The following is a 14,467-nucleotide window of genomic DNA, read 5'->3' on the forward strand; positions in this document are numbered from 1 at the left end:
TTGGTGTTTCTCAAAAACTGAAGTTAGCAAATCTATAACTGTTACCACTTTAAAATATTTTCCAGGGGCACGTTACTGCTTGGAATATCTGATCCTGTTTCATAAATACCATCTTAGATGCTGCTGCCGAGTGTCTACACCCTGCCTTCACCACATGCCGAGTCATGGATCTGGATCAAGCATGTAGCCAGTGAACAATTAAAACAGCGCAAAAATCTGGTATACAGTTGCAAGAAAAAGTATGTGAACCCCTTGGGATTACGTGAAGTTTTGCATGAATTGGGCATAAAATGTGCTCTGAATGTCATCTAAGTCACAACAATAGAAGAACACAGTCTGCTGAACATAATACTACACAAACATTAGATGTTGCCATGGTTTAATTGCACATAACATGTAAACATTCACAGTGCAGGGAGGAAAAAGTATGTGGGGCCCTAGCTTAATGATTTCTCCCAGAGCTAATTGGAGCCAGGAGTGAGCCAACCTTGACTCCAATCAGTGTGATGATATTGGATGTGTTGCTGACAGCTGTCCTGCCCTTGAAAAACACACACCTGTTTTGGGTTTACTGGTTTCAAGAAGCACTGTTTGATGTGAACCATGCCTCGCAGAAAAGAGCTCTCAGAAGACCTACGATCAAGAATTGTTGACTTGCATGAAGCTGGAAAGGTTTACAAAAGTATCTCCAAAAGCCTTGATGTTCATGTGTCCACGGTAAGACAGACTGTCTACAAATGGAGAAAGTTTAGCACTGTTGCTACTCTCCCTAGGCGCGGTCGTTCTGTAAAAATGACTGCAAGAGCACAGCGCAGAATGCTGCATGAGGTAAAGAAGAATCCCAGAGTGTCAGCTAAAGACCTACAGAAATCTCTGGCACATGCTAACATTTTTGTTGACACATCTACAATAAGGAAAACATTAAACAAGAATGGAGTACATGGGAGGACACCACGGAGGAAGCCATTGCTGTCCAAAAAGAATATTGCAGCACATTTGAAGTTTGCAAAAAGCACCTGGATGTTCCACAGCACTACTGGCAGAATATACTGTGGACAGATGAAACCAAGATTGAGTTGTTTGGGAAGAACACACAACACTATGTGTGGAGAAAAAAAGGCACAGCACACCAACATCAAAACCTCATCCCCACTGTAAAACATGGCGGAGGGAGCATCATGGTTTGGGGCTGCTTTGCTGCCTCAGGGCTGGACGGATTGTTGTCATTGATGGGAAAATGAATTCCAGAGTTTATCAAGACATTTTGCAGGAAAACGTACTACCATCTGTCCGCCAACTGAAGCTCTGCAGAGGATGGGTGATGCAACAGGACAATGACCCAAAGCATACAAGTAATTCAACAAAACAATGGCTGCAACAGCACAGAATACACCTTCTGGAGTGGCCCAGTCAGAGTCCTGACCTCAACCCCATTGAAATGCCGTGGCATGACCTTAAGAGAGCGATTCACACCAGACATCCCAAGAACATTGCTACACTGAAACAGTTTTGTGAAGAGGAGTGGTCCAAAATGACTCCAGATCATTGTGCAGGTCTGATCTGCAACTACAGGAAACGTTTGGTTGAGGTTATTGCTGCCAAAGAGGGTCAACCAGTTATTAAGTCCAAAGGTTCACATACTTTTTCCTCCCTGCACTGTGAATGTTTACATGTTATGTGCAATTAAACCATGGCAACATCTAATGTTTGTGTAGTATTATGTTCAGCAGACTGTGTTCTTCTATTGTTGTGACTTAGATGACGTTCAGAGCACATTTTATGCCCAATTCATGCAAAACGCCACGTAATCCCAAGGGGTTCACATACTTTTTCTTGCAACTGTAGTTTTATTCTGACAAGTGCTCCTTAAAGAGAAGCAGTTTTTGCATTTAGATAGTGCTTCAAAATATTGCGCTCACTCTTTCTCTCTCCCTCTTGCTCTCTCGCCCTCTTTCCCTTTCTCTCCCCCCCGTCCTCTCTCCCTCTCCTCCCCCATCTCTCTCCCTCTCCTCCCACATCTCTCCCTCTCCTCCCACATCTCTCTCACCTCTCTCTCTCTCCCTCCCCCCTCTCTCCCCCCCCCCTCTCTCCGCCCTCCCCTCTCTCTCCGCCCTCCTATTTCTCTCCTCCCCCACCCCTCTCCCCCCCCACCCCTCTCTCTCCTCCCCCATCTCTCTCTCCCCTCTCCCTCCTCCCCCCTCTCTCTCTCCCTCTCCTCTCTCCCCTCTCCCTCTCTCCCCCCTCCCTCCCTCTCTCTCCCCCCTCCCTCCCTCTCTATCCCCTCCCCCCTCTTTCTTCCCCTCCCTCTCTCCTCTCTCCCCTTCTCTCTCCCCCCTCTCTCCTCTCTCTCTTCACCCCTCCCCCCTCTCTTCCGCCCCCCTCTCTCTCCCCCCCCCTCTCTCTCCCCCCTCTCTCTCTCTCTCTCCCCCCCTCTCTCTCTCCCCCCTCTCTCTCTCCCCCCCCTCTCTCCCCCTTCCCCCCCCTCTCTCCAATATTGAAAATTACTCAGAAATCTATAAGTGGTGATAGCACACTGTATGACGGATTATTTTATCCTCCCTTTATATCACCCATATTGGAGTATTTTAGCACGCCTACTTACATTTTCCGGGGTCTTAGGAGGCGGGGGGTCCGCTTTAAAAGACTAGAGAGAGAACAAGTGTTAGTGGGTTAGCATCATCCCTGACAATGAAGAAGAGAGGATTTGAAAGTGCAGGGGGTGGATGGAGGATGAGAAGGATTACTCCTCATGCACACGGAGCGATTTTACAGCGGCTGTTTTTGGCTTTTGGCAGGGGTTTTCTACTGCCAGTAACCCCCCCAGCATGTTATCCTCTGTATCCATACACACATAGACTGCAATCAGCATTTTTTTGGTGGAGGTGTTTTCTGGCTGTTAAAAACCCCCCCAGAAGTAAAAGATTTTTTTTAGCTGTAAAATGCTAGTAAACGCTGTAAAACGCAGCTGTTTGGCGTTTTTGTGGGAGTTTAGTTTTGCTAACATGCTAATGCTAAAAACCGCAACAAAATTCACGTTTTTATTGCGGCATTCTACAGCGAACGCTACCGGCATTTGTATAACGTCCAGTGAGTATGAGGCCTTACAATGTATCCAAAATGTCAGATATGGCAGATCAGGCTGCGTTGGTTTACTTTTTCAATGTTCTCTTCCTTCCAATCTATCATCTGTAAACTATTTATCACCCTGCCCTATGTAAAGGTGGGGGCGAGAGGACGTATTTATTGCCCTGTACCTGTGTGACAACCATGACTCCCTCCATAGATACAGTGAATGTTGTCACCGTGAGATGGAATGTTTGTTAGCAAGTCAAAATAGGAGAAAAAAGCTTGGAAAATGAAAACTAATGCAGCCAATTGTATTTTTTTCAAACCAACTTTTTTTTTTTTAATTGCAGTATGCATGTTGACGGTTTTTATAATTTGGGAAGGGTTCTTCACAGTAAGAGCTGTGAGAATGTGGAATAGACTCCCTCAAGAGTTGGTTCTGGCCAGCTCAGTGGATTGCTTTAAAAAAAAGTCCTGGATTCTCTCCTAGATACAGAATATAACATTTATAGGTGAAGCAGGGGCGGACTGACCATTTGGAAACTTGGGCACTGCCCGAGGGCCCGGGGTCAGTGTGGGGCCCCATGAGATGCCCCTGGTACCTTTTCCATAGGCTTTTTTGAGTTTGGGCAAGGACACAGGGGCCCCATGATCCCCTATTGCCCGGGGTCCCCATGAGTTGTCAGTCCGCCCCTGAGGTGAAGTTGATCCAGGGAATATTAGATTGCCTGTCGAGGGATCAGGAAGGATTCTGTGGTTGCAGTATGCATACTGACGTTTTTATAACCTATAAACTGTGAGGGATTCTTCACAGTAAGAGCTGTGAGAATGTGGAATAGACTCCCGCAAGAGTTGGTTGTGGCCAGCTCAGTGGATTGCTTTAAAAAAGTCCTGGATTCTTTCCTAGATACTCAGAACCCAACATTTATAGGGAAAGTTGATCCAGGGAATATCCGATTGCCTCTCGGGGGATCAGGAAGGAATTTCTTCCCCTGCAGGAGCAAATTGGATCGTGCTTTGCTGGTCTTTTTGTCTTCCTCTGGATCAACTGTGGGTGTAGGATTATAACTTTATTTTTTTTTTTTTTTTTTATGGTTGAACTGGATGGATTTTTGTCTTTTTTCAGCCAGATTAACTATGGAACTATATGACTGAAATTCCCAAATGCATAGCTGGCTGCTCAGGCGTTGATGTGGGACGGTTGGTGCGCATTCTTCAAAATGTTTTTTTATTCCCTTCCTGCCTCCTGCCAACAGCTTTCTAAAGTGGGCTTTAATGCCTGGGAGGCAGCGCACGACATGCGGTCACATGAATGGGCGTCTGTCTTCCAATCAAAATCCGTGAGTGCGCTGTGACCACACTCGGCATGTTATTGGCACATGTGTGGCAGCTGAGCATTAAAGCCCAAGAGGGTTAAAAAGGAAAAGAATCATAAATTAGATCGGGAAATGGTGTGACCGTAAAGGAAGGACAGTCTGAGCTGAAAGGTTGAAGCCCATTATTTCGATAGGGCCACCCTTCGGTGTATTTTAGTCCGGGACTGCGGTTCTGCAGGGTTAATGCATATTGAGTGCTTTGTGTGAGCATGCAAGTGTACAGTCCCAACGCACGCGTTCCGGCGTTAAAAATGGCGGTGGGGATAAGTGGGCTGGAACCAAACAGAATCAGCGAGGAAAAATGTCGCCAGCACCAGGGGTGGACTTTACCATTCGGGCACTCGGGCACTGCCCAAGGGCCTGTGGTCAATAGGGGGCCCCATGAGATGCTCCTGGTACCTTTCATAGGCTTTTTTGGGTGTGGTTTGAATGTGGGCGAGGACACAGGGGTCCCATGTTCCCCTATTGCCCAGGGGCCCCATGAGTTGTCAGTCCGCCCCTGACCAGCACATTGAGGATCACCATTATGGGTCCAAAAGTTTTAATGAATGATCACATAGTTACAGCAAGGCAACGTTTCGGAGTCCCGCAGGACCCCTTCATCAGGCATATGACAATAGGCAATGTTTCGGAGTCTCGTAGGACCCCTTCATTAGGCATGTGACCATAGGCAACGTTTCAGAGTCTCTCAGGACCCCTTCATCAGGCATGTGACCATAGGAAATGTTTCGGAGTCTCGCAGGACCCCTTCATCAGGCATGTGACCATAGGCAATGTTTCGGAGTCTCGCAGGGCCCCTTCATCAGGCATGTGACTTTTGGACCCATATTGGTGATCCTCTGTGTGCTGGTGGCATTTTCCCTTTGTGCAAGCATGGCCCCTCCCCTTTCAGCGTTGGGCTTGTGTACCTTGGGAAATCATTGTCTGCAGTGAGGGGTTCTGGTGGGCTCTGATGAAGAGGGCACCACCCTTGAAACGCGTAAGCTACGCCCCAATGTGATTCTAACCCTGGGACTGGATCATGCTACGTGCACACCATCGTAGGAGTACATTGGAATTCGGTTTTATTAATAAAGGGTCTCTCGTCTGGTGCGTGTTCTTTTTTCATACGTGTGCGTTTGGCGCTCGATAAGGAAAGTACAAGACAGACGGTAGCGCCAACCTTCCTCCAGAAGGGAACATTCCGCGCAGCGGCTTCTTTCACCGGCTTTTCATTCTCCGGCGGCGCTATAACCGCCTCGGCTTGTACTTCCGGAGCCACTATCTGCTCCGGGGACGATTTTTCGGCGTTAAGGGACACAGACACAATGGGCTGCTCTGCCGCAACCTACAACAAAGATTGGGTGTTAATGGGAAACAGACACGGGACATTCAAAAACATTCAAGAGTTCCTTTGTTAGTTTTTGTATTTCCATACCAATCAAGATGAAATGGCATCTACAGATCAGTGCTGTCAACCGATGCAGGCAGCTCCGCCCGAAATTGGGAACGATGGCTAATGCTGCCAGTAGGCTGATGGGGAGGGGAATGGACTCCCCCATTCAAACATTCCAGGTGGATGGAGGAATCCTCCCCACTCCTCCATTGTATTCTGACGGCAGGACTCCTCCTCTGTCAGAATATACTGATCAGCGCTGCAGGCACTCCCAGCATTCCCGTTCCTGAGAAGCTGATAGTTGGATCCATAAATGGATGAATATTCGGCCTGTCCCCACTGAACCAGACGGATTTCGATCCATCTATGACAGGGGTCTTCAAACTATGGCCCTCCAGCTGTTGAAGTACTACAAGTCCCATCATGCTTCTGCCTCTGGGAGTCTTGCCTGTGGCTGTCAGTCTTGCAAGGCCTCATGGGACTTGCAGTTCCTCAACACCTGGAGGGCCATAGTTTGGAGACCCCGGATCTATGACATCTGTGGGTTCCAGTAGGCACAGACAGGCTGAGTCCTTTGGTGGACCGCTTGTGTGTCTCTCTCCGAGGTTGTCGTCTTCTGCTCTCTCAGCATTATTATGCTCACTTAAGCAGGCCATACATGGGTCGAATTACAAACGATTTTTCGATCAAAAATCAAAATCGTCGTTCGTTCTGTAATCCGATGGTGCCACCAATGATTTCGAAAATCGGTAGTTTTAGAAGGATTTTTCAACATGTCCGATAAACAAAATGGAGAGGAACCACAAAAATCGTCCGGTGCCATTGCCCCACTAACAGAGCGAAAATCGGCCGATTATTCTTGGGTCCAATTTTCAAACAAAAAATCGTTCAGAAATTGACATATTTATGGCCGGCCTTATGTACTAAATGAAATCATATAACCAATCGCCCTCCAGAGGATTCCCCCCCCCCCCCCCCCCGACCAGGCCATTTTTTGTGATACGGCGCTGCGTTGCTTTAACTGACAATTGCGCAGTCATGCAATGCTGCACCCAAATGAAATTTATGTCCTTTATTCCCCACAAATACAGCTTTCTTTCGGTGGTATTTGATCACCTCTGCATTTTTCTATTTTTTTATGCTATAAACAAAAAGACCGACAATTTTGCAGAAAAAAAAAAACCCAATATTTTTGACTTTATGTAATTAAATGTGGAGCAGAATACATTTGGGCCTAAATTTATGATGAAATTTGATTTTAAAATTTTTTCTACTGTACGTGTCTTTGCTAAAAAAGAATCCCGATACGTGTCAATTGGTTACGTGAAAGTTATAGCGTTTATAAATGGCGGGATAGATACTGGGATCATTTATTTTTTTTATACTAGTAATGGAGGCGATCAGCGACTTATAGCGGGACTGCGGTGGACATTCGGACACTGCGGGGGGAACTGACTTGGTGTCACTGATTATCCCCAGTGACGCTAATAATAAAAATAAAAAAAATAAATAAAAAGCACTGACACTGTACTAATGGCACTGGACAGGAAGGGGTTAACATCTGGGGCGATCAAAGGGTTACCTGTGTGTTTTACAGTGTAAACATGCTGCTGTGCAGAGCCATACAAAGCAGCATGCTGGAGCGGACAGGGGAGAGATCTGTATTGTTTACACACAGACCTCTCCTCTGTCAGTGTTCCTCGCCGATCGCCAGGTGCCAGTGGGGAATCTCCAGCCGGGACCCGGTGATCGACAGCTGAAGCCACCAAAGGCACTTTTCCTCTGGTATATATCTTTTTATTTTGAAGAATAAAGTCCCCCCCCCCCCCCTCTCTCATCCCCCCCTTAATTAAAGTCAATGAAAATGATCATGAGGGAATGCAACTTACACTCTCCTGGACCTTTACCGGTTGGGGTTCTCCTTTAAAAGACTGAAGAGAGAAATGGGATTTAGTTTGATGACGAGGCGTTCAGTAATGGGTGTGAAAGTGAAGAATTCTGTAAACAGGAATCAGGTTATGATTTTTTGTTGGTGGAAATAAAAAGCCTTTCGGTGCCGTCAACAAATAACCATCTTTTAGGGGGAGGGAGGGACCAGACCCAGAGCAAAAGGACCTTAAAAGGGGAATTCCGGCCACTCAATTAAAAATGTGAGTTTTTTTAGCGCAAAAAAAATTAGGCAAAACACGAATACAAAAACGCTAAAAACCTCACATTTTTAACGTGACTTTGCACAGCTAACGTTACCAGTGTTCATAAAACGCCCCGTGCGCATGGAGCCTCAAATTCGTTCCTCTGGGAGTGCATTTTTTTGGGGAGTTTGTGTTACTGCGCACATTCTTTCTGGCAATGAGCTGAAGGCAGGTGCTGAGCAGCCATCCATTTATGGCTTTTGTTGTTATGGCAAAGGCGGCACTGATTCTTTTAAGGAGAGGATTTGAAATCATGACAGGTGATTGTGAAGAAAATTTGGGGGAGATAGAAAATGGATTGAGGATTGTATTCATTGTTTTCCCAACCTTCCTCCAGAAAGGCACCGGCCGCGAACTGGCTTCTTTTACTGGCTTCTCGCTGTCCGGGGACGGCTGGTCGGCCTCCGCAGGTTTGGTCTCGGGTACTGCCGGCTGCTCGGGGGCCGATTGCTGCACGCCTACAGACACTACAGGCAGCTCTACTGCAATCTGCGACAAAGATTAGTTGTAAGTTCACGTCTCACGGGACAGACAGGTAAACATTTGACATGAATTGTTACTGTGGGTTAGAACATATGAATGAGATCCCTTTCCTGGCAAGGTTTGTGATACTGCAAGACCGGAAGTGCGAGACCGGAAGGCGTGTGCCGGAAGTGCGAGACCGGAAGGCGTGTGCCGGAAGTGCGAGACCGGAAGGCGTGTGCCGGAAGTGCGAGACCGGAAGGCGTGTGCCGGAAGTGCGAGACCGGAAGGCGTGTGCCGGAAGTGCGAGAACGGAAGACGTATACCGGAAGCTCTACAGCGATCTGCGACAAAGATTATTTGGCAAAGTAAAGGCTTCTTTCTGACAACTCGACCATGCAGCTCATTTTTGTTCAAGTATCATTGAAGCTCTTTGAAACAGCCACACCGTCTTTTACCAGAGCAGCTTTACGTTCACTTTAAACATTTTGCGCGGACACGAGCGCCCATTCATTTGCATGGACTCCCGTGCCCTGGGAAAAACAGGGAAGAAGTCCCTGCACCTCTTCTGAAAACGTAGCCGAGGTTCCCAGTACGGTTGCGCTTCCCAGTGCGGGCGGCGTGCCATTAGAATTAATGACACCCACCCACGGGGTCCACATTCCTCTGTGCGGGTGGTGCGGCTGCAGGGTTTTTCGTGCGGATCCGCAGTGGCACCACCCGCACAGATGTTAACCAAGCCTTAGGGCTCGTCCTCTCCTACAGAGTAGTTTAGAATATTTTCCTCCTCGATCAAAGATTATGAAGAACAGAAGGAAATCGTACAGTAAATTCTATGAAATCAACTTACATTTTCCGGGACCTTAGGAGGCGGGGGGTCTGCCTTAAAAGACTGAATAAAAACAAGATACATTATTTTAAGAGGTATTCTGTGAATTCTATATGAAATAGCTGAGATTTGGTAAGGAATTGGAAGCCATGAGTCAGAGGAAGCCAAGGAAAGCCAAGATGAAGCAGATGATTTAGGAGGGGTGAAGGAGACACCAATGACACTGACACCAATGACATTGGGACACTATTGCTCTCCCTGACACCAATGACGGGGCACTATTCCTCCCACTGACACCAGTGATGGGGCACTATTCCTCCCACTGACACCAATGATGGGGCACTATTCCTCCCACTGACACCAATGATGGGGCACTATTCCTCCCACTGACAACAATGATGGGGCACTATTCCTCCCACTGACACCAGTGATGGGGCACTATTCCTCCCACTGACAACAATGATGGGGCACTATTCCTCCCACTGACACCAGTGATGGGGCACTATTCCTCCCACTGATACCAGTGATGGGGCACTATTCCTCCCACTGACACCAATGATGGGGCACTATTCCTCCCACTGACACCAATGATGGGGCACTATTCCTCCCACTGACACCAATGATGGGACACTATTCCTCCCACTGACACCAATGATGGGGCACTGTACCCCTCACTGACACCAATGGTGGGGCACTGTACCCCTCACTGACACCAACGATGGGGCACTAATTTTCTCACTGACACCAAAAGAGGAATGTTGTTACTGACACCAGGATTTGTTCTACTCCCACTGGCCGCATTCTGACTCCTCTAAAGTCTGAAGGATAGTACCCTGGCCCTTTGCTTAGGAAGTTTGGAGACCCCTCAAGAAGATTCTACAATTGTAATGGGAGGAAGAACAGAGTAAGTAGCCTAAATATTTGTGGGACTCCAGCCAATCCTTGGGCAGGTGTGCCCAGTAGGTGGTTGGAGAGCCCATAAACAGCCTGAGACAGGAGCAGCTGAGTTCCTGACTCCAGTCTTGCTGGAGAAGACCCTTGGGCAGGATTATTTGAGGTGCCATCTAGAGGACATGGAGGTCCTAGCTGGAGCCTTGGCTGGTGGGGCCTATTTTCCAATCCCAGTCCTGGAATCCGTTTGGGTCTGGTGAAGCTCTCTGGAGAGAGCCAGGAAGAAGTCGGGGGAAGTGTCCAGATGTTCTATGGTGGAGTGAGTCTGTATTTCCCCCTCACTGTAGTGAACTCTGTGTAGAGCTATTCACCTTGAGGTCATCACAGAGGGACAAGGGGGCGCTCTTTACATCTGAAGGAGAAAAAATTTCATCTTCAAACACAGAATGGTTTCTTCACAGTGAGAGCTGTGAGAATGTGGAATAGACTCCCTCAAGAGTTGGTTGTGGCCAGCTCAGTGGATTGCTGTAGGAAAGTCCTGGATTGTTTCTTGGATACACAGAATATAACTGCATATAACATTTATAGGGAAAGTTGATCCAGGGAATATCCGATTGCCTCTCGGGGGATCAGGAAGGAATTTTTTCCCCTGCAGGAGCAAATTGCATCGTGCTTTGCTGGTTTTTTTTTGCCTTCCTCTGGATCAACTGTGGTATAGGATTATAACTTAATGGTTGAACTGGATGGACTTTTGTCTTTTTTCAGCCAGACTAACTATGTATCTATGTAGTGTGCCTGGTGGATATAGGAAAGAGGCAACCGATGATCCTGTGGTAGTGCGAGTAGATGGTCCAAGTGCTGGAAAGTTAGCGACTGTGTAGCCTTTTGTCTTGTGGGAAAAGCCCTAGTCACCCGTTGGCATTAGAGATCCTGTGGGACTCTTTTGTGCAGCTCACCCAGACAGAGATGTAGACCTCAAAATTTTCAGTTCACCAGTTTGGGGGTATCCCATGCTTCTGTCCCACTATCCAAATTCAAAGTTAAAATAAACCCCCCAAAAGATCCCCCTAGACTGTTCATTGGAGCCAGTGGAAGAGTGGAGAAAGGAACGAAGTTCACCAGAAGTGTGTGAGGGGGTGCGCTACATTTACAATGGCCTGGGAGTCATGTGATTAAAGAAAATAATTCTGAGATTGAAAAATGAAGAACAGAAGATGTTTCCGTATCTCGGCTCTGATCATCTGTAGGACCAGGACAGGAGAAGACAGGCAGATGGAAAACAGAGATCACAAAATGAGAACAGCCAACCCTTCTCCAGAAAGGTAGAGGACGCGGGGGCGCCTCCTTCACTGCCGTCTCCTCCTCCTGCGGCTGGACGCCCATCTCTGGTGGGTTAGTATCCGGGGTTAGTGCCGGCTCCGGGGTTAGTGCTGGCTCCGGGGCCGTGTTTACCGACACTGCCGGCTCCTCCACACCCTACAACCCAGATTAGGCGTTAGTATGAGAACTGCCAACCAGAAAATCTTTTTTTTTCATCTCAGTTGGCTCATCAGCACTCAGACAAGAAGATTAAAACAACATGGAATTGTAATATTGTCTACTTATAATATGTAATGTAATATTGTATATTTTTTTTTTTTTGGGGTGGGGTACATTTATGAAAGGCTCATTGGGGGACACAATGTATTTAAGGCCCTATTTTTTTAATTTTTTTTTTTTTTCTTTACAGAACCACAACAACAGAAAGACGTGTTCCAACAGCCTTATCTGATTCACTATATAATATATATATAATATTTACAAAAAAAAAAGATGAAAAATGTGATTTTTCATTCTGAAAAATGATGATGTTATTAAATGCTTACATTGAAAGATTCAATTAAACTAAATTAAACTAGTCAAATAAATTTTAATTTTGCAACCTTTTCTGATTTTGGCTTTCATATTTACTTTTAACATATAATATATATATGTGTGTGTGTTTAACTATGTAATTTTTTTTTGTAAATAAAACAATTTTTATATAAAAAAAAAAATAAATATATATATATATATATATATATATATATATATATATATAAAAAAAAATTTAAATCGTGGTAATTGTTTGAGTGTGTGTATGTGTATATATATATATATATATGTGTGTGTGTGTGTGTGTGTGTGTGTGTGTGTGTGTATATAATTCTTGTAAAGCGCTGAGCAAACTGCTGGCACTGTATAAATCCTGTATAATAATAATAATGTGTGTGTATATGTAATATATTGATATAGATATGTATATATCACTACAGGACACATTGCCTGGTGTGCTTTTTTAGGCAAACAAAGATCAGATGGTCAGTATTTTATCTTTTAGATTTTACCACCCACCCACTGCAACAGTGCCAATTAAATATTTAAGCCAAGCAAGCAGGAAAATTGCATTTTCAGGAGGTCAGCAATTGCATGCTTTGACATTTCTTTGATCACAGGATTCCTTTAAATATAAATTAATTTTTTATTTTTTTTTACAATTTTCCATTAAAATAAAAAAATGATTATATGAAATTGGCAATTTGTCATATTTAATGTAAAAAAAATGATTTGACCATATGTAAAAAGGATGAAAAATGTGTTTTTATTTACAATATCTGATGCACAAAAATAAAGTGTAATATTTACAAAAAAAATAAAAAATTAAAGATGTGGTTAATGTACAGTTTAGGAAATTAGTCCCGTTTCACTCTGAATGCGACCTTTGAAATTGCGAGTAGTGCAATTTCAAAGCCAAAGATCAGTGCAATTTGTACCTCTGATTTCACTGCGGCTTGTGACTTCATTTAATAGAAGTTAATGCAAGTCGCAATGAAATCGGGGAAAAATGTACTGCAGGAACTATTTTTTAAATCGCACTGATTAGAACAGTGCCATAGAAAAATATATAGATGCAACTTTAGGTGCGAATTGTAAATCGCATGTCTCACCTTTAAGTTGCACCGGTATGAACAAGGGCTTATTTGACATTGTGTAAATGTGTGCATTCAAAGATTAATTTAAACTAGTCATTAAAAAAATTTCAATTTGAATTATTTTTGGGTTTTCAGACCCTCTTCTTTTTTTTTTTTTTTTTTATTACTTTATTTTATGAACACAATATATAAACCATTTTATTAACTATTTTAATTTTAAAAAATTGTGTTAAGTTTTTAAATATATCAGGTTGTAACCTGTTTTAACTACCCTCACTTTTTTTTTAAAATATATTTTTAAAAATGCCATATATTGTTTTCATAAAATAAATAAATCACTGGCTGTTCAATAATAGGAAAGAATTCCCTTCCATAACTATCACTTACTAAAAACATGCTATGTAAACTTACATTCTCTTGGATTTTATTGGGCTGGGGGTCTCCTTTAAAAGACTGAAGATAAAGGAAAGTTAAAAGATTAGATGTATTAGATGTAAAAAAAGGTTAAATGGAAAATTTGACATTCAGGATTTTTTTTTTTTTTATTTAGAGCAGGTAAAAGTGAGATTATTTTTTTAAGAATTTCCTACTGATGTGAAATCTCCCCGACGGCCAAAAAAAAAGCAACAGCAAAGAAAATTGGTTGCTTTTAACCATTCTTTGTAAATCATTCATAATTATAAGAATTATAACAATCTTATACAATAATTTAACAGTTATAATAGTATTCAATATTAAATAAATCCTTAGCATTAAAGTAAATATTAATAGTAAATATACCTCATCATTATAATTCATTATTAATCATTTCCTTTCCAAAATTAAAAAATGTGCTTTAGATATACTAATTATGTAAGCTCTATTTGCTGAATATGTCTAATAATCATGTAGGCTATATTTTTAAACAGACCGGAAGATCACACAGCTGATTTTCTGGAATATATTGTTAAAATGTTTTTGTTTTTTTTTAAATATAGATTACAGTATATCAAATTATGATTTTACAGCCTGCTAAGTTGTGAAATCATGTGTGCGCATGTATATGTATATACATTCTATAAAATATTTATATAAAACTAATATGTTTAAAATGCTTAAATTTTTTAATAGAATTATTTATAGAATTTTACAAATATTTATATAAATACAATTATATAATTTACTGCAACTCCCTCCTCACTGACTACTGCAACTCCCTCCTCACTGGCCTACCCAAGTGCAGGCTCTCCCCGCTCCAGACCATCCTGAACTCAGCTGCCAGACTCATCCACCTCACCACCCGCTCCACCTCTGCCACCCCCCTCTGCCTCTCCCTCCACTGGCTC

General features: G+C 43.8%; 1 protein-coding gene across 7 annotated transcripts in view; it reads right to left on the reverse strand.

Annotated features, from left to right (window-relative positions):
• Positions 1 to 14,467, reverse strand: part of BCAS1 (brain enriched myelin associated protein 1) — a 91,298-nt gene that overhangs the window by 12,535 nt on the left and 64,296 nt on the right. For 6 of the 7 annotated variants that reach the window (XM_089670701.1, XM_089670699.1, XM_089670698.1 and 3 more), the window contains 7 exons: positions 13,554 to 13,595; positions 11,500 to 11,667; positions 9,322 to 9,363; positions 8,337 to 8,498; positions 7,707 to 7,748; positions 5,605 to 5,769; positions 2,603 to 2,644 (listed from right to left, as the gene is read on the reverse strand). In XM_089670701.1, coding sequence (XP_089526827.1) covers positions 2,603 to 2,644; positions 5,605 to 5,769; positions 7,707 to 7,748; positions 8,337 to 8,498; positions 9,322 to 9,363; positions 11,500 to 11,667; positions 13,554 to 13,595 — 663 coding nt within the window. The remainder of the gene's footprint in view (positions 1 to 2,602; positions 2,645 to 5,604; positions 5,770 to 7,706; positions 7,749 to 8,336; positions 8,499 to 9,321; positions 9,364 to 11,499; positions 11,668 to 13,553; positions 13,596 to 14,467) is intronic. The other variant, XM_089670696.1, reaches the window with a different exon arrangement.

This window comes from Staurois parvus, unplaced genomic scaffold (genome assembly GCF_062004578.1).
Source record: "Staurois parvus isolate SC_StPar_1 unplaced genomic scaffold, SC_StPar_1.0 ptg000093l, whole genome shotgun sequence".
NCBI lineage: Eukaryota > Metazoa > Chordata > Amphibia > Anura > Ranidae > Staurois > Staurois parvus.